The sequence below is a fragment of the Aythya marila genome, assembly GCF_965140915.1.
Source record: "Aythya marila genome assembly, chromosome: 5".
Taxonomy (NCBI): domain Eukaryota; kingdom Metazoa; phylum Chordata; class Aves; order Anseriformes; family Anatidae; genus Aythya; species Aythya marila.
The window spans coordinates 25,713,876-25,739,789 of record NC_139046.1 but is presented as its reverse complement, the minus strand read 5'-3'; the positions used below and the strand labels follow the sequence as shown (position 1 = coordinate 25,739,789).

Below are 25,914 nucleotides of genomic sequence, written 5' to 3'. Positions count from 1 at the left end.
ATTGCCTCCAGACCCCATGGCTGCTCTCAATATTGAGTGAAAAATTCAGTGTGAATTTGGGTGCATGCTCTCCATCCACATTCCAATGATCCTGAGCGGGCAGCGTCTGTTGCTTGCTTTGTGCGTCTTGCTGTGAGACCTACTGCATGACTCTGTAAGTGCAGTAATGTGAAAAGTGTGTGTGGGGGGCTGAACATGTTGTAGGCACTGCTGTGAGCATCGGTGTGGGGAAGGCTGGGGGTGATATTGCAGATAATGGACACGATAACTCTACTTTTCAAACGGGGAAAAAAATGAACATTGACTTTTTCAATTAGTCTTCTGGTTTTCTACAGCTGTTGCAGACTCCTTAATCCTATTTCCATGAGATTTTGGCATTGACTTTTTTTTTTTTTTGTCAATATCACAGTTTGCCTTTATGCTGGAGGGATCGAATCACAGAATCACAGAATTGTCTAGGTTGGAAGAGACCTCAAGATCATGGAGTCCAACCTCTGACCTAACACTAACAAGTCCTCCACTAAACCATATCACTAAGTTCAACATCTAAATGTCTTTTAAAGACCTCCATGGATGGTGACTCCACCACTTCCCTGGGCAGCCCATTTCAAATGCACTTCGCAGAACATACCTGAATTAGCAGAATGCTACTTAGCAGAACATACCTGAGCTTTTTTATGGGTTCCTGTACGTTTTTTGTTGTTGTTGTTGTTTTGTTTTGTTTTCCTGAAAACTAAACTAAACTAAAGTATCATTTTTGCTGCTTGGAAGAATAACATCTTTGTATGGAAACAGTTATGGTGCACAGCCAATAAACCTTACTGGACAAATTGTTCACTTTTAAACCAGGTGCTTATAATGGAAATACCCAACAGCTCTATAACATGCACTGCGTTGCGAGGAACCTCCCTCGTTTCTGACGGAGCACCACAGGCTCTTCTCGAGGTGGAGATAAAAGCTGGCCAGCTTTGTCGTGCTTGGTTTTAGGGATTTGTGCCTCAGCTCCTGAAGTCCCCAGTACCTGCAGGGTCAGGTAACCCAAGGGGACGTTCCCTGCCCTTAGACTGCTTTCTGCTCCGTGGCTGTGCCTGCTGAGCTTCAAAAACAAAATACTGACGTGATTATGAGGTACATTACCTATAAAAAATAAATAATTTTCTGAAATTAAGGTTGTTGATGGTTCCTCCTGACAGCAGTTAGCGGGGTCTAAAAGGTTATTTACGAAGTTTCCACTTTTTCCTCAAAATGCCACCAGTAACGAGCAAGGAGCACTTTGTCTGTTTGAGTTGGGTGCAGAGGGGCTGGGGAGGGGGCTGTGCGCGGGGCAGCGCTCCCGGCTTGTGACAGCGCCCAGAGATCGCCTCAGCGCCCGCTGCGAGGGGTTCGGCGGGACGGGACAACGCCACAACGGCTCCCTCGGGCCGCTCCGGCCGCCCGTCGCCGTGACACCGGGCAGCTCCCGGGGCCCGTGGGTGCCCCTCGGTGCCGGTGGGTGCCCGGTGGGTGCCTCTTGGTGCCGGTGTGTGCGGGCTCGCTGCCGGCGGGGGCGGCGGCGGGGAGGTCAGGGCTGCGGGCGGAGCGGTTCCGGGTCGGCGGCGGGAGCCAAGATGGAGCCCGCGGGGCCGCGCTGAGGGAGGGAGGGAGGGAGCGAGCGGCGGGGCCGCGCTGAGGGGAGCCTGAGGCGAGCCGAGCCGAGCCGGCGCCATGTCGCTGGGCGAGTACGAGCGGCACTGCGACTCCATCAGCTCCGACTTCGGCAGCGAGTCCTCGGGCCGGGCCGGCTCCCGCGGCGGCGGCGGCGTGCCGGGCGAGCAGGAGGAGCTGCACTACATCCCCATCCGCATCCTGGGCCGCGGCGCCTTCGGCGAGGCCACCCTGTACCGCCGCACCGAGGTAGGCCGGCGGCGGGCCCCCTCCTTCCTCCTCCTCCTCCTCCTCCTCCCCTGCCCCCGAGGAAGGCCCCGCGGGTGCGGCGCGGGGCTCCGGGCGCTCAGCCCGCAGGGTGCCGGCTGCCCAGACGCTAACGGCTTGCTCGTCTCTCTGCGTTTTCTTCCAGTCGCAGAGGACGTGGGGGCACCTCATCCAGGTAACTCTGCCGCGGGAGCACGGTTCCAGGGGGAGCAGGCGGAGCTGGCCTCAAAGCCGGGCCTGCCGTGGCTTGGCCGGGCTCCTGGGGTCTCCCTGGGGGAAGGCAGCCCCAGGGGGCCCCTAGGAATTGGCTCCAGGTGCACCTGGGTGGGCCCGGCAGGGGCAAGCCAAGCTTGGTCTCCTGCCCTGGGTACTTGTGTGGCTGGGGACCTCGTATAACATGCTGTAAATAGAGGGTCGGAAGGGTAGTATCTCCCTTTTATTGAACCAGAGTATGTCTGGTCTTCACTGAAACCAAACAAACCCTGTGGCCCTTCCCTGGAAGCATCGTTCCCTTTTTCAAAAGGAGTGCCAGCCAGCTAGAAAAACAGCTTCAAGCCACTACTCATAACACTAAGTAGGAAAACTCAGAGCTTATTGTTGTGAAGAATCTCTGTCCGAAACCTTTAAGAGGCAGGAAAGCCTGTTTGCCTTTCCTGAAATTTTAATTTCCTGCCGTAAAGGCACACGTTGTTCTCTTCGCAGTAGTGTGTTTTTAATTAAAAGATGTTTTTGTGTTTCAGGATGACTCACTTGTAGTGTGGAAGGAGGTGGACCTGACCCGTCTGTCAGAAAAGGAGCGTCGTGATGCTTTGAATGAAATCGTTATCCTTGCTCTGTTGCAGCACGAGAACATCATTGCGTACTACAATCACTTCATGGATAACACCACGTTGCTGATTGAGCTGGAGTACTGTAATGGTGAGATCCCCGCTCCCACTTACACACAGGAGGCTGCTACGTTGCTGAGTTACCCTCCTACAGAGCCTGCAGGGAGTATTGCTAGGGTATCCCTGGGGGAGTGGAGGAATGGAGGTGAATTCTGCTGCGTAGCTCCGGAAGAGATTGAGAATCCTTCTGGTTGATTTGTGTCTCAGGTGCACAAGAAAAGCCCAGTAGTTAGCGCGGGCAGTTCAGGCAGTAAATGTTTCCTTGTATGTTCTGCGTAGCTGGTGCAGTGAGGGCAGTGGGTTACTGCTGGCGTACGCTTCTAACGTGCTTTCCTTCCCTCTTGTAGGAGGGTGGTGGGAAAAGTCTGTGAGGGTATTTGGGCCCCTCTACAAGTACAGGGGCTGGTTTTCAGCAGTGTCGCTTAAACAGACCCCTTCATTTGGCAATTATAAATCAAAGCTTGAAAATCTGTTGGCACACCATGATCAGGACTTTTTCCTGTCTTGTGCTATCAGCTTCTGTGCTTACTATTAAAAAATGAAAATCCAGTCCTTGTGGTGTGTGGTGGAGAAAACCTCCAGGTTTCATCCAAAAGCAGATCAGATGGTGTCATTTGGAGTTCTCAGGGTAAGCTGAGGAGGTGGAAGGACTTGATCCAAGGGTCTGAGATGCCCTTAGACAGCTGGAAGGAGAGGTAATGCTCAGCCGATACCCCAGAACAGGGAACCTACCCAGACCTGCAGCCTGCTTCCTACAGGGGTGCGTGGGGCAGCACACCTGGCCAGCTGTCCTGTGCGTGCTCGGGGGCTATGCTAACCCTCGGGCTGTCAGCAGAAGCTTTTTCTGATGGAAAAGAACACTGATGTGGTGGCATCGCCTTACACAGACAGCTTTCACTGGGGCTGGGGAGGGCGGCAGGCTTGTCAAACGCCCTGGTTGACACATTGCCCAGAGCTGGTTTTGCCTCTTGAGCTCGCTATGTTTTGCTATGCAAGGTGGACTCAAATGCAAGAGGAAGGACGCTTTAGCTCTTTGATTTAGGAGTACTCTGTGGGTTATTTCCCTGCCCCAAAATGACTGCACGCTTGGGACCATTATAAATTTGCCACAGGACATGGAGAGAGGCTGTGTGGTATACATTTCTATTTGTTACAATGTTCAAGCCCAAGATAATTTGTAATTTGTAAACTAAGGCTGGACTAGTTGCACTTCTCAGAATTCAAAAATACAGCAAGGACAAAAAGAGTAACTAAATATCCAGAGTTTTTACTGTTAGATTGGCACTTTTTTTTTTTCTTTTTTTTTTTTTTTTTTTTTTTTCTGGAGATCCGGGAAAGCCTTTCAGATCTGGGTAGATATTAGCCCCATTTTACAGGTGAGGAAGCTGAGTTATTGACCTCTGCACAGTTCTATCCATATATAGTGGTACCGTAAGACTCGGATTGATCATGGAAATAACATAATTGAATACATCTGAACTAGATTTGGGAAGAAGTATTCCATAAAACATCTGTTGAAGAGAGAACAGGCTCAAAATTTCGATGTGATTAGATGAAACTAAAAAAGAAAGTAATTTGGTTTTCTTTCAGTATGTGTGCATAGAGGCATTGATTATCTGAGTCAAGAGCTAATTCGTCTCCTTGTATAGGTTTTTGGTGATGTAGTACTTGGTGTGCCGCACTTTGGCTCAGAAAAGCAGAAAAAATATGGAATGAAATTAAGATGAGGAACAGAAGTTGCTAAAAAACTGTGTAGTCTGAATCACAAGGAAAGGTTCATGAGAAGAGGCAGAAGCGAATACTTTGGTTAAATTGTGAATGTGAAGAGTCATTCATAGATCATTTACAAGCGTGAACATAAGGCTGGAAAAAAAAAGCATGTTGGAAGATTATAGCAAGGCAGAACGAGAAGGAATTATGCAAAGTGAATCTTAACCGGAATATCAGAAAAATCTGCTTTATGTGGAAGTGCTGAAAGTCCCTCAAGGAGGCAGAGGAGCCATTGCCACCCTTTCTGGACGTCTACAACTTGACAGACCCGTGGAAGATACAGAGCAGGAAGCTGCTTTGTATTGTACCCGTGGGAACGGGCAAGGGCCTGGTGTTCTGTTACGGTTAGGATGTAATGTACAGTAATGGGGAAATGGAATAGCAACAGGATATGACCAGAGATTTGGGATTTACTGGTAAGATGCTAATCTGGCAGAGAGTCTCACTGCCTACAGCACTCTGCATCATTTCTTGTAGCTCGCCTTGATTTTTCAGTCTTTTGTCTTGAAGCTGTGAGGTGCCTGAGGAAGCTGTTTGCTGCCTTCAGGTTTCTGTGGCTTGCGCTGCTGTTGTCAACATTTTGTGACTTCTTCGTCGATGTATTTGGCAGGGCAGATGGAGAGGCAGGTCAGAGCTGGGCAGTATGTGGGGAAAGGCAATAATTTGTGTTTTCAGAGTCTTGTGTGACTTTTAATTGTGTTGTTTTGATGCTTTGTTTTTAATACACTATCTTCTTTTTTTTCCTGCTGAGCAGGACAAAGTCTCACATGATTCTAGGTACAGGTTCTAGATGTCTGCATATCCCAAGAAGCGCTGACAAGTTGGAAAAAAAAAAAAACATAGGGAATGCTAGCCTACCTTACCAATTCACTTTTCAGAGTATTGAATGGTGGTGTTAGAGAAAGAATCATCTCTGCTTAAGCTTAGGTATGCTGGTGAAGTTCTTAGGCAGAAGAAGAACTTAGTTTTGTGAGTGCCTGAGCAGTGTAAGTGCAGGGTAAGGAGGGAGAGCTGTAGTGATTCATCGGATCTCCTATGGGATTTGAGCATTTCCAGCAGTAGCTAGCGGAGTAACTGCTGCCAATAACCAAGATGATCTTTTCTGTCTTCCTTACTCACTCATGATTACAGGAGGGAACCTCTACGATAAGATCCTGCGGCAGAAGGACAAATTGTTTGAAGAAGAGGTAATTTGGACTGGTTTGAGGGAGCGGTGGGGATGTTCTGGGCATCTGGCTGGTTATATGAGTATGCTACTTCTTTTTCCTTTCTATATCACTCTTAGAAATTTTCTGTATAAATCTGGGGACTGACATCCTTCCTCTCTATTAAGTATTGCAAACGTTTATGGACTATCAGATATTTTTTTTTTAATTTTCATCTTTGGCTGCCTCTAGGCAGTATAAATTTCCAAGGGAGGAAAAATGAAATGGAGAGCTCAACTTTGGTCACCTTGGCTAAAATTTCACTTCAAAATCTTTATTCATGGTTGGCAATGTTTCTCTCCTAACCATTTTCTATTTTTCAGAGTTGTTACTTTGAACTTGTCTCACTTCGTTTTTGTTTTATTTTGTTTTGTTCTGTTTGTTTCTTTTTTTCTAAACATATTTTCTGCTGTCTGCTTCCACCTCATGATGGATGTGGTTGATGATTACACTTATCTTATGTAAAGCATTTTAAGGCCTTCTGGCTCACAGTGAATACTGAATGGTCACAGTTCAAATTCCAGAGACTCCAACTGTAGATCTTTCCCATGTGATCATTAGCTGTCATTTCTAATTTTTTTTTTTTTTTCGTTGAACTCAATGATGTTTATCAGGACAGGCACTATGAAAGGCATTAGACCAAGCTACACTTCGGAATATCTTTTCAGAGATTTCCATAATAGGAAATTCTCAAGGGAATGACACATTTTCATATTCCTAAAAGAGAATCTAAGTGGTATGGTCAGGTCTTCTTGCTGTGCCTCTCTGTGTCAGAGATGTCAGAGGGTTTTTGTTTTGGTTTGTTTGGTTTTGAGCCTCCCTGTTATTCCTACCTTTGCAGATGGTGCTTTGGTATCTCTTTCAAATTGCCTCAGCTGTGAGCTGCATTCACCGAGCAGGAATTCTTCATAGGTAAGTGCGGTGTGGTGTAAGGCTGAGGTAATGGCCTCGTCCTGCCACTCCTGGACATAAGTTACTCTGTTGAGTAACCTTTGCTTCTGTGTTTAAAGCAAACAGTTTCCCTTTTCAGAGCATAGCTGGACTGTTTAGATGCTAAATATCACTTCTGTAAAGACTTTTTTATTGGGGTAGAAGCAGTATTGTAATAAACATGGAAGAAGTCTTTTATTTGAAAATGGAATGCTTGTCTCTGCACTTTTGAGAATGAGGAGTTAATCCATATGGGAAAGGAATCGACTGGCCCTTTATTGCCACAGCACATGAATGATGTTTGCTGAAGTGGGTAGGAAGAACAGTTACTGCTGGCCAAGGGCACTTCCCACCTGCTCCACCAGGAATAGCTTCAGACTGCTGCGTACATCCTTCTGTAGTTCCTGGAGGCTGAGGAGGGTGAAGACTGCATTGATGCTTTGCTATAAGATACCCGGGTGAAGGTTTTCAATACAGCTTGTTAGCAGGTAGTGGTAATTCAGACACGGACTCTGAGGTTTTAGTGAGGAACTAGTTAGCTTTTTCTGTTTGGCAGGGGTAAATTTCATTGCTTGTGTGTGCTCCAGGAGTGCCCGGCTTGTGGGCAGAGTGAGGAGGCTGCGGGGGTGTGGGAGTACCGCACGCAGACAGCCCTTTTCAGCAAGGTTGGGTCGCGTGCTGCACAACTTCCTTCTGTGACCATGTGAGGACATGTCTTTGAGACAGCATCCTTGCTGCTGCCATTCTGAATCTCGTAATTAGCAAGTCTCGATAACAAGGAGTTGGTACCTTACACTCCACGAAGCAGTGCCTATGCTTTTGGCCTTCAGCAGATGTCGTGTCTGTCCTGCTTTGCTGTAATTTCCTGCTTATCACCTCTGGTGCCCATCTTCACAGCAGGGTTCGTGGTCTAGGAACATGCGTGGCCCCAGATCCTTCCATAACAATGAATTGAACGGATATTTAAATGTTTGCAGTGATTTCCTTCTGCTGCAGACATTGTCAGAGTGACCCAGGACTTTGCGATGCCCCAAGTGGATGAATGCAAAGTGCTGCTTTACTTGGTGGTGTCCTGCTCTGCACTGGGAAGTTGTTGATGGTACGTTAGGCAAAGGGGGTGTTAAGAAGCATCAGCCATGGGAAGCAAATCATGCTGTGGGGGCTTCCTCCCTGTGTTGATCTGTGAATCTACGTATAAGCTGTTCTGTCTGGGACAATGTTTTCAATGAGTTTTGGTGTTCCACATTTTTGTGGCCATCAGACTTGATCTTTGGGGCGTAGTACATCATGCTATAATTACAGAGTTGTTCCTCAGGTGTAAGGTAGAGGGATGTTATGCTTAAGATCTAGAGTGGCATCTGTTTCACACCTCGCGTGTGTATGTTTATATTTACATGCATACATATTTTTGAGTGAGCTCAGAGACACCTGGCTTGGGTCGTTTTATTAAAGCAGGGAAAATAAGAGTTGTTCAATGGCCTTCAACTGAGAAGAGGCTGAGAGGAGGAAAAGAACCATGTTTATGGCTTTTATATAGGTGTCTGGAAGCCTGAACTTTTTAGACTGTGTTTTGTTTTTGTGGGCATATGATAATATAGCTACATTTACTGCCCCAGTACCTGGGGTCAGATTGCCTTTGGTGAGCTGTTGGAGCTGTCTGCTGTTAGAGCAGAAGTTACCTCATGGGGAGGGAGGGGGAGTGTGGGAGTATGTGGAAAGTTGAGAAATCTGGAAGTGTGTTTGAACATCTGCATTTTTCTGTCTCCTTTCAGAGATATAAAGACATTAAATATCTTTCTAACCAAGGCAAACCTGATTAAACTGGGAGACTATGGGTTGGCGAAGAAGCTGAACTCTGAGTACTCCATGGCCGAGACTGTGAGTATCTGATGTCTTTTGTGCAGAACCCAGTGGGTTTTGTTTTTTTCCCTTTCATCTCTGCATGCCTAGCAGAAGACCAGGAATGCTGAACTTTCTTGCTGCTTGTATGCTGTTTTTCCTTCCCCTCTCTACGTAACTTATCTCACTGACATGGGCAGATTTGCTGATGTGTTGCAGCCTGCAGTTATCCTTGCTCCCAGGTTATCTTTTGGAGGTCTCTCTCTCTGCAAAGGAACAGCAGGCTAAAGATAAGTGACACCGTGGGCATGGAGCTGTACCAGAGCCAGCACAGCTAGGTTAGAGAGCGCTGTTCTTTCCCTGGTACCTAGTACGGGAGTTCCAAAGGTGAATCTATGTAAGATGAAGGTGTTGGTATCGGAGGGCACACAGACAGCAGCATAGTCACATCAATAAACTCCCTCAGTGCTCATTAAGCCCATTGTAGCAAGTTAAGTCAACCTGGTCATTCTGCTGTGCTAACGGGTATTTTTGCCTCAGTTAGGTCTGAGATTGCTCGGCTGTGTTTGTCTGAGATTGCACCGTGCCTCCTATCTCTTTGATATGTAGACTCTGAACTGAATTACGGAGAAGCAAGAGAGGCACGTGTGCTTCTTATGGTAAGAAGATAGTTAGTATAGGTTATTAGTAATGCTCTTGTTGGGGAGGAGGAGGGGGACAAAGCTTGCACAGGAGATTAATTCTAGCAGAAGGCTGTCAAGTTTGGCTTATTTCCAGACCCTTCCAGAAAGCAGTTTCACAGCCAGAGTTATGAAACAGGATAAGCTGTATTGCAGGCACCTGAAAGGCTCTGCTTAGATTTCTCAGCTCCATTAATTTCTGTGGTTGAGCACTGGGCTTGGAAAGGAAGGCATTGTCTGGAATTTCTATCTGCTAAAGGCTTTTATTACAGTTTAGGATGCAAGCCAGCTTGCATTTCCCTTTACCAGGCCTTATAATTGGACTTAACGCAAGTTATTGGTGTTCTGTTAGGATGTGCAGTTAAACACTTGCCAACTTCCTTCCAGAATATGAACGTTATTGTGCAGTTGGACAGTAAATGGAACTTGGGGCTACTGCATAAAGCACTTCCTAAGCTGGGCTATAGCAAAACCATTTGTGTTTCATCACATTTTTCACGGCTTTCTGGCTCTCAGAGGAACCGCCAGCTGTGTTATAAATTACCTGTTGTTTTTTTTTGCCTATGTTATATATGTTTATGTACACCTATGAGCTTTTTTCCCCCCTCCTTCTTCACTACTGAAAGATTTTGAAGTAAATACTTTCAACCCCCTTTCTTCCTGTATCTGTTGTTGGTGCTGTAGGCTAGCTCTGCACTTTGTGGTGTAATAGCCAATGGCAGTCAGGAAATTGTGTGTTGCAAAATGAGTGCAAACCAGTTGTTATTACTGTTTTTCATGATGAAGTTTGTAATTGTAACATTCAAATCATGATTTTGTAAAATATTTACACCTTTATGTTTTTGTGAAACACATACATGTTGCTTACTGACTGCTCATTTCTTTATCCCCCGTTTCTCCCAGTTACCAGGGAAGATACAGAAAAATGTCTTGCACATTTTTTTAAGCACAGGGCAGTGTAGGTGCAGTGTCCTAGTTCTCCCTAGGATATTCCAGCTAGCTGAGGTTCTAACCCTTCCTGTGGTTAGGACTCGTGCAGCTCTGTAGCTGTCATGCTGCATCAAAGGAAATGGAAGGTAGGCGACAGATTCAGAATGTGCCTGTTAGGTTTCAGGTGTACTATTAGAGGCTAATGAAAGACACAGCCTTTGTAATCCTTGGAGCTTTGCTCAGAGAGTTGAAGAGGGCAGCTATAAATATTTCCTCCTCTCTTAAATTCTGTCTTTTTCACTTTATTTCACTGTCTGCTTGCTTGCTAGGAAATGAGCTCTGTTCACGGCAGCTTCATTTTTACACCTTTTGTCGTGCTCTTTCTGTGTCTCCTCATTGTGACTTTGAGCTCTGCCACTATTTCTGTTGTAGCTGGAAGGGCTTCTCTATTTAAGTGCTGGGGTTTTGGATTTGGGGCATTTTTGGATTTACTTAAAGCAATTGTTCAGGAAAGCCCACTTCTGAAACAAAAATCTTTCAGGTAGGACCCAAGCCAGCTTTCTACATACTGACCCCAAAGTAACTTTGGTCAAAGACAGTCGTCTTTGTCCCAGCAGTGCTTTGTGATCAGACTGGCTCCATAGGCATGGGCTGGCATCTTTGCTAGATCCCTTTTCCATCAACCTCTCATCAGGGTTTCTGCGTGTCTGGTCAGTACAGGAATCTCTGCCTGCCTCTAAATACCTCGAATTGCCTCCATATGTAAGAGAGGGACAAGTCCTTGCTGTGTTGTCATGACTGCTGCTCTTCTGAGAAGTATGTGCCACATCAGAATCTGAGCAGTAGTGTCTAGGAGCTTCTAAGAAACGCAGGCCCAGGGTTGTGGGTGAGAAGGGAAGAAACGTGGTTGTTGTTCCCATCCCTCCAGCACATGGTGGGGTGAGTCACCTGTGTCACTAGTGCTGCGTGTCGGGGCTGTGCTGAGCCCTGATGCTTGTGGGCCTGTGTGAAGAGGATGGATGCAGAGCTTCAGAACTGAAAAATGCTGGATTGTTTATGATTTTCAGATTTTTTTTTTTTTTTTTTTTCTAGCTGGTGGGAACTCCTTACTACATGTCCCCAGAACTCTGCCAGGGTGTGAAATACAACTTCAAATCAGATATCTGGGCTGTGGGCTGTGTCATCTTTGAGCTTCTTACTTTGAAGAGGACCTTTGATGCTACTGTAAGTCTGCAAACCAGGATGGACTGAATAACCTTGTTTTTATCACCCTGTGTTATACACTTGTTTTCTTTCGTTGTTCCAATCTGCTGATTAAGAAAACAGTGGTTTGGGATTGCCAACAACAGCCAGAGATTGTCTGCAAGATTTCCCCTACCCTAGACTCCAGGTGCCTCTGTGGCATCTGCCAAACCCCTCCTTGTCTGCAGCTCTGGGTTTACCAGATGCAGATTGTAAACTGTGCTCATTTGCCTCCTGGTTGCGAGTGAAACATCCTTTTCTCCACAAGGGGGAAGTTTGTGATTGTGTAGGGCTGGTTGTTTGTTCGTTTTTTTTTTGTTTGTTTGTTTGTTTTTCTTTTTTTTCCCCAAGCATTACTAGCTATGAATTTTCTGTGCAACATTCTGTAGGGAAAACTTGCTGCCTTCGAGTTTCATAGGAATTTGTCCTGTTTCCCTTTCCCAAAGTTTGGGTGCAAGAGAAGAGTGGTCAGGCTGGCAGGGAAGCAGTAAAAGGGAGCATTGCTGGCTGGAATATGTGATTTGCCTGCTTGTGGCATCAGGTGGGAAAAGCTGCAGGCTGACACAGTGTAGGATTCTGTAACTCTTAGTCATGTGAAAATACATCATTTCCTGACTTCCTCTCATCACAGCTACTGAGCGCACAGTGACTGTGCTGCTGTGTGGTGTTTTAATGGCAACATGCTCTGTAGGAGCTTGCATGCAGGGGGGAATCTGTCCTCCCTCCACTGGCAGGGGATTTGGTGAAAAAGTGCATGTTGCCACCAAGTTCTGGTTATCAGGGGTACCGTTCCTGCAGGAACTATTAGGATTCTGGAGAACCTCATAGGCAGGGAAGAAGAGGGATATGTTCTGATCAGAGAACTGATGGTTTCTATTTTTTTGTTGTTGTTTGTTTTTTTTTGTTTGTTTGTTTTTGTTGTTGTTTGCCTAGAATCCCCTGAACCTTTGCGTGAAGATTGTACAGGGGAATCGCGCCATGGAGGTTGATTCCACTGTCTACTCTCGGGAGCTAATCCAGATGGTGCATTCCTGCCTTGACCAGGTTGGTGAAATACTTCTTAATTTTCAGACCCCCCTGCCCAGCTTCCTGAGTTCAGGGTCGAAGGGGAATGATGTGCCTGTTTCAGCACGAGGGCTGTTGGTACAGGATAATTTCTTTGAGGCCTGAGGCTTCACTAAGGCTGGGCTTCCTCCGGCTGTCTAAGAGCATCATCTCAAGCTGCCTTTCAGCCCTGCAGGCTCTGGAGGGATGCTGGGTTTGCTCTGGTTACAATTACTGTACAGGCTGGCAGAAGCAATTATTTTCTCACGCAGTGTTGTGGAGATGAGAGCATCATCCCAGTACTGCCACTTAAGGTTCTGGCTTTCTGACCGTAACTCTGGGTTTCTGTAGAAAATTAATTTTTTGGAAGCAAACCTAGTATGGATACCTTCAGAGTGGGGAAGTCTGTACTGTACATCCCTGGCATTTATCCCTATTCATTCCGAATATCTGATTAATTCCTTTCCCTTCTGAGGGGAGTGAGGGTAGAAGGTCCCTGCAACCTCGGACCAAGGTTCAGTCATCACTGTAGGTGATGAGCATTCCCTAGAGAATGACTTGTTGCTCACCTCTTTCAGGATCCAGAGAAAAGACCTACTGCAGATGAACTGCTGGAACAGCCCATCCTCAGCAAACGGAGGAGGTAATGGGATGGATGGTGTTGCCTGAAACCTGGACAGGCCCGGTGGCAAAAAAGTAGCATTTACAATTTTGAAGCAAAGTCCACGAGTTAATTTGGCCTGATGCAAGGCAGTTGTTGAAGTACATTTCACCTTCTTTAGGAGAGAAGGGCAATTCTGTTGTCTTGTTTCCTGATCAATCCTTGTCTTGTTGGTACATGAGAGATCTCTGCACCTCTTGTCTCAGAAGCTGTTGTACTGGGAACCTTGAGCCATCCCATTCTGACAGTCCTTTCAGGAATGCTGGTTCTTGTTCTTCGAGTCTCTGAATGGAGCTTTAGACTTAGATCCTCACCTGGTCATTGAAAAAGGCCTTTCATAATATGTCTCATACAGTGTAGACACTTCCACTTTTTTCCTGTGCCTCCTTTTTCCTGAGGGAATTGCATTGAAAGTGGTCCACTGTAGCTTCGTTTGACAACCAGCCTGCCTGCACTGTCTTTTTATGAAAGGTGGAACAGAATTTTGGACTGTTTGAATCCCACTTTGGTTGCCTGGAGGGCAGTAGGCTTAATCCTTTATGCTGAAATTGCTACTTGGTGGTCACCAAAGCTTGAGTTTTGTCTTGCTGGAAGCACTATATAAACATAAATCCCAAATCCTGGTAATATGTAGCCTTTTAAGATAATTCTATTGCAATACAAGTATTGGTTGGCCAAGTCCTGGTAATTATCTAGTTTGTCCTCTGCACTCCTGGAAGTTTGTTAGCTTTATGGCACATTACTTCTGCCCTACTTTGTGTATTGCTAGGAGCTGGTAATAAGCTGCCACGTTTCCTCCAAGAGGGAGCAGCATTTTATAGGAAAGGAAAGCAGTCTGTGCATGCTGCTCATCAGTAAATTGCTTTGGGAGATGTGTTGCTGTTTCCTAAAATGTTTTTTGTCCTTTGGCAGGGAGATGGAAGAGAAAGTCACACTGCTTAATGGGCCAAATAAGCGACCGAGGTAATTATTTGGGCATATGTTTGAAAGGAAGTTGGGATAGAACAGCTCCCCGGAGAGGAACTTTGCTGAGTGTTAGTCTGTGACAACCTTAATGGGATGGTGTTGTTTACAAGATCCCTAAACGCTAGGAATTTGACAAATTTGTTACGTGGTTGTTGTCCCACATTTTACTTTGCCTTTTATGTCTTGCATCTGTGTATGGCTGGCCCCTTACCTCAGCAGGTCCTCACAGCTGTAATCTGTCTTGCTGCGGATGTAGACGTCACAGCGCACATATCTGAGGCTGTAACGTAAATCCCTGCTTTCAGGCAGATTTCCTTGAGCAGGAGAAATCGAGCTACCTATTTGTTGACTATGAAATAAACATGGATATCTTTTATAGAACTGGATGTGTGCAGAGGTTCTGTCCAGCCCCCAACAAGACTGTAAGCGGGGTTGCTCCATGAAGCAGATAGTTTCTGTGACATGTAAAGCTGCATACATGTGACCTACCTCTCTTGAATTATCAGATAGTGCTTCCAAATTTATCAGGAAAAAAAGGTCAAATTCTATCTGAGCACTTTAGGTGAGGTTGTTCCAGTTGGCGAGTTGCTCACAAGCTGTTTACTTTGATTACAACTTCCATTTTGCAATCTGTTTGTGAATTGATTCCTGTCTGCATTGAAGAGTTACATTTTTCCCTCAGATGGAATGCCTGTAATTTAAAGAGGAGATAGAGGGAAATTATCAGCTTTTGGATGTTGCTGGTTTTTGAGCAAAATTTCGTGACTATTTTTTTCAGAATTGAGAACAAGTCCATGGCCACTCACTGAAAGCCCGGGTGTTTGCTTCTTTTTATGCCCTCAGTTGGATTGTAGGCTTCCTTTAATGCTCACCGGAGCCTATTTTCTCTTCTGCTCTGAGCCATATCTGATCCTGAGCCTGTCTATAACAGTTGAGGCCTCAAAGCCGTAACAGAGCGTTTTGTGGAAGTACAAACCATGAACAGTTGCTAAGGGCTGCAGCTTGGGCTTTTGGAAATTGGGAGAGAGCAGTAGGAAACTGTGTAATGACAGTGATCTCAAAATTACTAAAAGCGTGTGTTTTGTGGGGGGGGTCCTTGTGCAGGTCGAGCACCATGAACGAGGCTCCCATCGCAGTGGTGACTTCGCGCACTAGTGAGGTGTATGTTTGGGGGGGCGGGAAGTCCACCCCCCAGAAGCTGGATGCCATCAAAAGTGGCTGCAGCGCACGCCAGGTGTGTGCTGGTAACACTCATTTTGCTGTGGTGACGGTGGAGAAGGAGCTCTACACCTGGGTGGTAAGTGAGAGAAACTGCAGGAAGGGGGCAGTGGGTGGGGGGAGGGTCCTGATCCACTGCTCATCCGTCGTGAGCTTGTTAGGATCAGATGGATGAGCAGCACAGAAAGAGAGAAATGTGATTGCAGCGGGCACTGCTGGAGGCCATCTGGTCTCCCAAGACAAATGTGGTTTGGGGTGAAATTTTCCAACATGCCAGGAGGTGTGTTGGAGGTTGTTTGTGCACTTGGGGATTGTTGGTGGTGGGCCTGTACGCCCAAACAGAGTCAGACATCTCTTCTTCACCTTCCTGACTACTAGAAATGCAGTGGAGGATTTGTGATACTCTGTTGACTCATATATTTTTGAGGAATGTTTTGGAAGACCAGGAGGGTTGGGATGGGTGCTTTCACTGTAGTACAGATGTCACCTGCGAAGCAGCTTGTGGATGAAACCAGAGCTGTCTCGTAGTAAACATCTCTGCTTCTTATTATGAGTGGAAATTCTGCAGTAGCTTTAAGTGAACAAAGACGTGGTGGCATCTAATGCCTTTAAAACAACCAAATTCTTGGACTGAGATGGTCAGTGACATGGAGGTATTCTGCATCTCCAGGTTTACGCAGGCTTTTGCACTGATGATACAGAATATGTTAAGACAGACCAGAAAATTCTAGTACATGGATAGGAGAAGGAAGAGATCCAAACAGGAAGAGAACAATTTAATGTCACTTGCTGGATATTCCTACAAGAATGACCACTGAAAACTTTGAGCTGGTTATTAATATTTTAGTTTCAGCTTTAACACTACTCAAAGTTTTTTGATTTTTTTTTTCCTCTGCAGATTGGTAGATCTGGCCACTTTCAAGGCATTTGTTTAATGTTATAGGCTTCTCTGCAGCCATTAGAATTTAGATTAAAAAGCTGAAGGATGAATTGCAGTCCTGCAGCAGGGAGGTGGACTCTGTAGCCTGGCAGATGAGAATAGGATTCCTCACCTCTGCTTAAAGCTGCTGTCCTGACACCGCATCAGTCATTAGCGCACAACTGCCTAAAAACCTGTGCTGCTGTTTAAAATGTTGCCTGCTGTTGTTCCACATAGCTAGCAGTCTCTTCCATGGGGTAGTTAACACTTTATCTTGTTCTTTGCTGTCTTCTGTTGTTCCTTGGAGGCGTTGTAAGTATTAGCACCTTCTCTGGAGCTGTGGATGCTTACCTGTGGATGGTTTTGTCTTGCAGAATATGCAGGGGGGCACCAAGCTGCACGGGCAGCTGGGCCATGGAGACAGAGCATCCTACCGGCAGCCAAAGCACGTGGAGAAGCTTCAAGGAAAAGCCATCCGCCAGGTGTCCTGCGGAGATGATTTCACAGTGTGCATCACAGGTGAGAGCTGGGAGGGGGCCGCCATCCCCTCGCTTCGCTCTGCTGGGCCTTGTTGGCTTTCACAGTAAGATGAGGAGAAAAGGAGAAAGTTCCACGTGTCACCCTTCAGTTTTATAGAGCACAGATGCAATAGTGGAGATGGATGAATGTTCAGGGGAAAATGTTGACTCCCAGGAAGTCTGGGTGTGTTTTTTTTCCCCTATTTGGTGATGAAGATGGGTGTTGAGCACAGCTCCTCGTGGCCGTGCGGAGTCCTTGCTCTTAACGCTGTGTATGTTGGCTCCACACGTACACTGTATTAAAGGCAGACGAGCCCCAATCCAAGATAGTACACATGTTTGTGTGGGTGAGAAAGCCCCATAAAAGAAGAAAGAAGAGTTGTATCCAAGATACAACTAGCGCATGATCATCCATCTTACTGTCATCAAGAAAGGACTCCGTACCTTCCTGCTGACATTATTCTGCACGAAAAAGGAGGGTGATAACAGAAAATAGGTTGCTCTGACCATGTCCTAAGAGGTTAACGCACAGCCTAATACAAGCTCTGTGTGCTGACTGAGCTTCTGTTACCTCCTGCAGATGAGGGCCAGGTGTATGCCTTTGGCTCAGACTATTACGGTTGCATTGGCGTTGACAAGGCTCACGGCTCTGAAGTACTTGAGCCCCTGCAGCTGGACTTCTTCCTTACCAACCCCGTGGAGCAGGTCTCGTGTGGAGATAACCACGTGGCGGTGCTGACCAGGAACAGAGAGGTTTACACGTGGGGCTGCGGGGAGTACGGTAAGTTGTTTCCCTGGGGCCTAAAGGCGCTGCTCCAGGCAGCTTGGTGCAGGTGTGCCGTGCTGGGCCTGGTGAGGGCTGACTGATGTGCTGGGGGACAAAGAATGTTGTTTCTGTGGGACTTTCATTCCCAAATTAATGGGAATTCCTTGTGGGTCGGGCAGTCATTCTGTGAGCAGGGTTAGATTGCCGTCATGATTGGCAGACAGTGGTGTGTACAGGGGGCAGGTTCCTTGTTCTGTTGGGAGATTTAGAACCAGGGAGAGACCGTACCATTTCGTAGGGCTGGGTTACCTTCTGAGGCCGTTTCTAACTGGTCTGTTTTCACTGATGCAGGGCGCTTGGGCTTGGATTCAGAAGAAGATCACTACACGCCTCAGAAGGTAGAACTCCTAAGACTGCTCCTTCCCAAAATCTGCATGGACATAACTTCAGATTAGTTGCTGTTTGGAAATATTAGCTGCCTGAGGCTCAGGCGTTTTTGTTTTGTTTTGTTTGTTTGTTTTTGAGGTATCACAGAGTTTGCAAGGGTTTTATTTTCACTTCATTTATCCCCAGAGATAATGGCAAAGGGATGTGCTACTTCCAAACTAGCCAGTATGATGACTTAGGGCTCATCTCCAAGCTGAAACTGGAAATGCTGAACTTAGTATTTTAGAAATCATAGTAGGAAATACTAAATTGTGTGCTGCAGGTCTGTACAGGAAACTCACAGCACTGCAGACAACTGTGAGTCTTTGAATTTCACACAATATGAGTTCAATAAGATGAGTTCAAAGTAAAAACCCTCTTGAAACACAGTGCAAGAGATAATCGAGGTAAGCTAACCCTCTGAGGGTCAGAAAGCAGGAAAGGTGTGCCTGGTAGCCAAATATCTGCAGCCATGCAGTGTCGTACCCACACAGCACAGCCCCAGCCCTCCTTGCCTCCTGGGTCTGGTGCTCATAGGCCCCTGCTGGCTGGGATGCCTGTCCAGCACACTGCTGGTTCCTCTGCTGGCTCGGAGGTGTCTTGCACACAAGGTCAAGAATGCCTTGAATTTCTGCACTGCTACCAGCACTTCAGTATCCTAGATACTTTAAGATGCTTTTAGGCTTCCTCAAACCAACAGAATTAGGAGCTGTTAGTGCTCAGGCCAGCGGAACTGCAGCTTTCCAACCCAGTATGCTTTTTGTATGCTGGCTTCTGTGTGGTAGGTATTGGCATTTTGTTTTTCTCAGGATGTGTTTCTTCCGCACAGGTGGATGTTCCAAAGACTTTGACCATTGTGTCCGTTCACTGTGGCTGCGATGGGACCTTCCTGCTCACCCAGACAGGCAAAGTGTTGGCGTGCGGACTCAACGAGTTCAACAAGCTGGGCCTGAATCAGTGCACGTCGGGGATAATTAACCATGATGTAAGTGCATTTGGGACCCCGACTTCAGCTTCCAGCAGTCAGTAGCGTACAGGGAAATGAAGGTCTTGTGACAGTTCATTAGATTAGTGCCAATTTGTTAGTTCCAGTAAAAGACAATGAGTGCTGGTACTGGGGGGAGAGGCAAATCGTTCCTCAGCTTCCTGGCTGCCCTGTGGGCTTGTGTCAGATCCGAGGTAGTGAAACAGGTAGTGAGCTGCTCCAGGGGAACTTCGGACAGATTCCACGTCACTCATGAGGTTTTCCAAACCTGTGTTGGGACTTAATGTGGTTAATGTGGTCTGCCAAGACCTGCTTGAGTAGGTCTTAGCAGATGAATGCGTGGTCCTTCACCCTGTGCTCCCCCTTCTGTCCGTTCTCAGACGTACTGTGAGGTGCCCTATGCTACTTCGCTTACCCTGGCCAAGCAGCTCTCCTTCTACAAGATCCGAACCATTTCTCCAGGCAAGACGCACACAGCATCCATTGATGGTGAGCCACATGCACTAAGGAATGAATACTGGTTGCCTGATTCCTTTACATCACCTTTCCCCTTGCAGCCTGGCTTCTCTTGGTGAAGCAGCGCTATCAATGCTGTGATTTTCAGCCCCTTGACACTGAAGGTTATGCTCTTGGTAGCTGGGCTCATGCCTGCTCTAGGAACTGAGAATATCTGTTCCTCAGCTGAAGCAGAAGCATCAGCTGCTGGATTAACCTTCCATTTATTTTGTTTTGTTTTGTTTTTCTTTTAAGAAAAAAAAATATGGGGAGAGTTATGGGATATCCATTATCCTCTGGGATAGTGGAGGAATCGTTTGATTGGTGTCACTTGGGCAAAGCCTACCTCAGTCAGAGGTTTGCGAGGAGTCCCAGTCCTCAGCATCAGAACAGGGGAGCAAAGGGAGAAGGAACTGGGGCGGTGTTCCCAGGCTGAAGCCGTCCCTCTCGGCTGGCACTGTTCCCTCCCGGCCTGGCTGGCTTCTCAGCAGAGACCTTCGTGGTCGTGGGCTGTTGCTGCTAGTTCTCTGCGTGCATGGCTGCTTCCACGTCGGGCCCTCGCTGTGACTGTCTCCTCGTTCCTCCTCTCAGAGCGAGGCCGCCTGCTGACCTTCGGCTCCAACAAGTGCGGACAGCTTGGTGTTGGGGACTATAAGAAGCACCTGGGAATTAACCTGCTGGCGGGCCCCCTGGGGGGCAAGCAGGTGATCAGGGTTTCATGCGGCGATGAATTCACCATAGCTGCTACCGACGGTGAGTGGGTCTTTACCAGGTTGCGGTGGGGTCTTTGGGACTGGATCTGCAGGGTGGTTAACGGGCTCCCACTGTGCATTTTCTGGACTACCTCCACAGCACTGCTCTGAAATAAAAAAAAAGAAATCTTCCTAGACTGGGACTGTCTGTGCCCCGGCTCTGCGTTGTCCTGGTGCAGCAGCAAGCATTTCCTATCCCTTGGGCTGCAGAGTGCTGGCTTGGAGGCTGCCTCTTAGATTTGTTACCGGTTTGTCCTCCCATCGGCAAAACGGAGCTGGTAGATCAAGTGCTTCGGGGCAGCAGTTACAGCAGAGGGGCAGCGATCCCTGTAACGATTACAGGCTGACAGGGAGCAAGCGAATCGAGTCTCCTGAATTTCTCTCTCCTCAGACAACCATATCTTCGCCTGGGGTAACGGCGGGAATGGGCGTCTGGCGATGACACCGACGGAGAGAGCGCATGGCTCGGATATCTGCACCTCGTGGCCTCGGCCAATATTTGGATCTTTGCATCACGTTCCAGACCTGTCGTGCCGCGGCTGGCATACCATCATCGTGGTTGGTAAGTGCAGGTTTGGGATGAAATTTGGCATGTCTTGGTTACGATGACGTGTTGCTTGCCCGGGGCTAGACTCTAAAACCTGCCTGGGGACAGGCCAGGTGGCTTAGGGGAAATGTGCCAAGCTGCTCGGAGCTCTAGGTCTTATGACACCGCCTTTGTTGTGTGCTGTCTGCAGCAGTTCCTTTGCTTTCTTTATGGCTCTCTAACTGAAATGCTGTTTGTTCTCCCTGCAGAAAAGGTGCTGAACTCTAAAACCATCCGCTCCAACAGCAGCGGCCTGTCCATCGGTACTGGTGAGTAACCTGCCCTGGGGAGCTGCGTTTTAAGGTAGTTTGGTGGTGAGCTTGGTTCTGCTGCTCTGCCTTTGAAAGGCCTCACAGAAGAGCTCAGAGAAATGTAATTGCTGCTCTGCGTTGGAGGGGAAGGCCCAAGGCTGGGGGGAAGGAGAGAAGTGAAGCAGAGGAGGAAGTACATGGATGCAGCAAGGCCTTTGGAGCTGAGAATCTTTGATTTAACAAGGAAAAGCTGAGAGCAAATTGCTGAGGGGAGCTGATAAGAGAAGGGGGTTCTGTGCCAGCTGCTGCGGAGATGCAGTCCTGTGTCTTGGACCTGTGGGAGGGCTGGGGCCAAGATGCTGCTGCAAAAGACTGCTGTGCACAAGCCTTCCTGGGGCGGCCTGCAGGGAGTGTTAGGAGATAAGCAGCTGCTGAGGGAGATGCCACCAGCACGTGCTCCCACTATGGCTTTACAGCCCTCATTTCTGCATCTTCTCTGCTCCAGATTGGGTTTGGCACCGGAGGAATAGCAGGGGTGGGCAAGTGTAAAGTTGTCACTGTTGTTTGCTAGTGACTCAGAGCTGCACAACTGGAGGAGGAGAGGAAGAGGAAAACGAACGTGAAGCTGAGACCCCTGATCCCAGCGGAGGCTTTCGGGGAACCATGGAAGCAGACCGGGGCATGGGGGGCTGGATCAGCACCACAGAAGCCAAGGGAGGCAACAGTGGTGACAGCAGCTCCTGCCCTGGCTGGCTGCGGAAGGTAATGTGGTATCTCAGGAATGCCCTGAAGTGGGGTTTGAGGCTGGAGAAGAGCAAGTGCCGTGCCTGTAGGACATGCGCAGAAACATTCTCAGGCCTGTGCTGTGTGGGGAGCTTTTTAGGCCTAGCTCCTTTTTTTACCACAAGAGGGTACTGGTGCACTGCTTGATTAGGCCAGTAACGAGAAGGGGAACGTACCTAACAGTCCTGCTTTGGTGTGTCCAGGAGCTGGAGAATGCGGAGTTCATCCCGATGCCTGACAGCCCTTTTCCTATGAGCATGGCATCTTCAGAGCCTGAGAAGGAGACTCTCCCTTACCAGGAACTTCAAGGACTCAAAGTGGCCCCTGAGGAACCTGCTGGGTTCAACAAGCCAAAAACAGAGCACTGGGTAATGTTGTTCAGGTCTTTCGCAGTGAATGCTTAGCCATAAGCGGCTGGGACCATAAATGGGGATGTTTGAATTATGGGGAGAGCCGGGAAGGGTTCTTGGCTTGGCCCAATTCATCTGGGTGAGGAAAAGAAGGTTGTTGATAAACACAGACAATGCTGCAAAGATTCATTCATGGGAATCTAGGACATGAAGCTGGGGCTTGGTTAAATTGCAAATAACGGGATCAGTCTTCTGGAAAAATGCAGTTCATGTGATTGAAGAAAGAGAAGAGCAGAAATTGCTGTGAGATAGAAGAGGGACTGACACAGGAAATTGCAGTGAGACCTGTGAGAATACCTTATTGCAGGGGTTTTCTGTCCCAAGAGGAGGTGCAGATGCCAGGGTTAGGGAGAGAGGGGTGGACCTGATGGATTTTGGTGAGGACAGGACCAGCTTTCCCAGACAGATGAAGAAGGATGTCACTTTGTACTGCAGACATAGTGACTGGTAGCTTGCTGACCTGGCTGCTAGAAGTTTGGGAAGTCATAAACTGAGTTGGGGTAACACTTCCTCTGCATGGTTTCTTCTCGTGGCTTACAGAAGTGGCCTAAAGGTTCCCTCCCTCCCAAACCCAGCCTGACTTCCCTTCTTGTCTCTGCAGCCTCCTTGCCTGAGCCCCGCCGTGCCGTGCAGTGAAGGAAAGGCTGTGCCCCCCGCCGCGGGCTGCATGTGCAGCGCTCTGCAAGCAGAGGTGGCGCATCTCCGGGGCCTGGTCTTACAGTGCCTGGATGACCAGAAGAAGCTGCAGCAGGAAACCCTTCGTCTGAGTGCCCAGCTCCAGAGGTTCTGCAGGGGGACGGAGGGAATGCAGCAGGTGAGGACCCACCTGGGTGCACATCCAGGCTCAGCACTTGATACCCCGATCCTGGGTCCTGTGTAGACTGTGGAGAAGGAAGCAGCTCTGAACAGATCCCGCTCTTAAGAGTAGAGAGAAGTGTGCCTGATTCTTGGCTGAGCTGCTGATTCAGCTCTGGTAGTAACGACAGGAACGAAGCCAAGAGGCTGGTTTCTGGTGAGGACATCCCAGTCCTTGAGGAACTTGGGATTCCCCTTTAGTTCTGCTGGTGAGGAGGGACAGGGAGTCAAATGTTGTGGAGAGTCACAAACGGCTGTGGAGAGCAGCAGTCGTGCCTTGTGCAGCTCCTAGCTTCTTTGCAGCCAGTCCCAGAGCTGCAGAGAGTTGCTGTGTGTTTTGGCAGGTGGAGGTTCATTCCAAAGGAACCCAGACAGCCAAAGAGGAGCCGGAAGTGGATCCGAAACCTGACCTGGATTCAGATTCCTGGTGTCTCCTGGGAACGGACTCGTGCCGCTCCAGCCTCTAGTCTCCTGAGCCCACTGGGATCCATCTAACTTCACAGCACACTAACCGAATGCAGAGAGCGGCTTTCCTGGCTTCAGGTCACTCGCAGACAAGGAGCGAGGCCGGAGGCTCCAGAGCAGCACCCACGGACGTTTGATATGAACTAGGAGTGAGTTTGAGAGGGGAAGGGCCCCTGAGCTCTAGGCCAGCTCGGTGATTGAAGCGGCAGCAGCTCCTCTTGTACCTTACCTGTTAACTCTGCACGTGAGGCAGAACGGCCCCGTTACGGCTCCGGTAGCAGCTTGTGGCCCTTTTCATTGTTTCACCGCTTCCTGGGAGCTGCCTTTGGGACCCCAGTGCTCATCACTGCACCTCTAGGTGAGAGGAGGAGGCGCGTTTCGGACTGACGCTGGCTGAACCCTAACGCTCGCCACCTTTAGGGCGCGAGGGGCTAGGATCCTCTCCCTGCCAGGCAGTAGGGCGAGGCGGCTCCCCTCTGCTCCGGCACAGAGGGAGCAGAGAACATCTCCTTGTGGAGGCGGTGGGGATCTTGCTGCGAGGGAGATAACGGCAGACAGCGTGTCCCGGGCGTCGAGGCGCAGCTTCTGGCCACGCGGCTGCGTCCGGCGGCCTGCACAGACGGAGTTTAAGGGCCTTATTCTGGGTGCCTAGAGCTTTCCAACTTCCAGGCAGCGATGAGCGAGTTGGGTGCAATTTCCCAGAGCTGCAGCAGGGACTGAGGAGACGGGATCGCTGGTGCTCGGCTCCAGACCACCTGCTTCCCGACCAGATGACGAGCGTCTGGTCCTCAGACTAAGCGACACGTTTCTTGCTCCAGCTGTCAGCTTGGTTTGGGTGCCAGAGCTGCTGGGTTCTTGGCGTAAGCCTGTAGCTGCTCCCTGCTTGGCTTCTGTTCCGCTCAGCCCCCGATGTGGGTGTGGGAAGAATCGGTATTTTTCCGCTCGATGTTTTGATGAAGCTGGAATGCGTTTTCCTACCCAGAATAGGTCATTAATGCCGTGGTCACAGGATGCAGCCTTCCTCCATGACCATGAATGATCATGTCCCTGTCTGGAATTCACCTTCTTTCTAGAAGCGAGAGGCTTTCCCAAGGCAATTGGCGATGGGAAGAGGCACGGTCTGATGCTCAGGATTTCCTCATTTCCCATTAGAGAATGAAGTACATTTTTATTTCCCGTAAATTTTTTAGCAAGCTGATTTTGAGCTAAGCTCTTGGGATCGGTAGGTTTCCTGGGAGCAGCTAGCCTCCCCCTGCCTTATGCGAAGCCTCTAAGGAATCCTGAGTCCCTCTCACCTTTGCAGTGAGAGCGGGGTTATGATTTCGTTAGACTTACACCGTCCCCATCGATGGCACGTCGCTAGAATTGCCTTAGGTCAGTTGGAGTTGGTTATCCCGTCACCTCTCCTAGACGGCCTCCTTCGAGAGACTGTCCTCTGGGAGCCAGCGTGCCCCCTCTCTCTCTAGAGGTGGATGCCGAAGCGTTCTGCTTGTAACCTACGCTCCTTAAATACCTCCCCGGTGCCTCTTGCTAGAATCTCGGAGCTCAACCAAGTGCGGTCTCTACAGTGCAGTGTCCGGGGCACGGGCAGTAGTGGTGTGCCCCTGCAGCGGGGTGGCAGCGGCAGGAAAGCCCTGCTGGGAGGTGGCGAGGTGCCTGCCGTGGCCGCGGTGCTCGGTTGCCCTCGGGACCCTGCCCTCTTCCCTCCTCGCGTGCGCCGGAGCCGGTTCTCAGGTGAGGGGCCCAGCTTGAGGGCGGCTGTCGCGTGTGGAAGCGCCGGGGTTGGGCACGCTGCGGCCGTGCCTTGGAGGGAGCCGAGAGCCGAGGCTGAGCCGTGTCCAGCAAACAGATGGGAGTCGCTCTCCTGCCGTGCACTGCTATCCTCATTTCTCAATGCTCTGCAGGTGGGAAGCTAGGTGCACAGACTGGATTCCCCTTGGATCTGGTGGAGGAGCAGGGCACCCGACAGAGGCTGCCCTGGCCTCCGCAATCTCATATGTGCCTTAGAGGGTTCACGCTATCCAGGTCGTGCCTGTTACAGACCACAGATTTCACACCAGCCAGCTACGCAACCAAAAAAAAAAGCAGTTTAAAGCCAGCACCTTTGTCTTGGGCTGAAAACGGAAGGGCAAGTGGGCAGAAGTGCCTTTGAGCAGTTTCCAACCCCTTTGACTTCTCCCCTTCTTGCAGTGCTAGCTCCGTACGTGTCGGTCTCCTGCTAGTATTGCTGCCGAGTTGTTATAGTGGAACACAACTTATGCCTGCTCTGACACTCTGGCTGAAAACTAGTTTGTCGTTGTCTTTTTTTGAAAGGTTAAAGGGTGGAGTGGTTTGGAGTTTCTGTTTAAATAAATGTTTAAACTCATTCTTCCATCTTCTGACTTTTTTTTCAGAGGGGGAAGGGGAAATGTTCCTATATG

The 25,914-nt window shown here is 48.6% G+C and overlaps 1 protein-coding gene across 2 annotated transcripts; it reads left to right on the top strand.

The window, feature by feature from the left end:
* Positions 1-1,640: 1,640 nt before the first annotated feature.
* On the top strand, positions 1,641-25,859 carry NEK9 (NIMA related kinase 9). Of its 2 annotated transcripts, XM_082761923.1 has the most exons (23): positions 1,641-1,893; positions 2,057-2,086; positions 2,652-2,829; positions 5,700-5,755; positions 6,615-6,685; positions 8,476-8,581; positions 11,245-11,376; positions 12,328-12,438; positions 13,017-13,081; positions 14,012-14,062; positions 15,170-15,362; positions 16,577-16,721; positions 17,301-17,501; positions 17,838-17,884; positions 18,742-18,897; positions 19,278-19,386; positions 19,984-20,145; positions 20,536-20,706; positions 20,940-20,999; positions 21,553-21,743; positions 21,968-22,132; positions 22,776-22,988; positions 23,374-25,859. In XM_082761923.1, the coding sequence occupies exons 1-23, from the start codon at positions 1,705-1,707 to the stop codon at positions 23,494-23,496; spliced, it is 2,925 nt and encodes a 974-aa protein (XP_082618049.1). In that variant the 5' UTR covers positions 1,641-1,704; the 3' UTR covers positions 23,497-25,859. The 2 variants fall into 2 exon arrangements, with proteins under 2 accessions (XP_082618049.1, XP_082618050.1); XM_082761924.1 differs by lacking the exon at positions 2,057-2,086.
* The last annotated feature ends 55 nt before the right edge of the window (positions 25,860-25,914 follow it).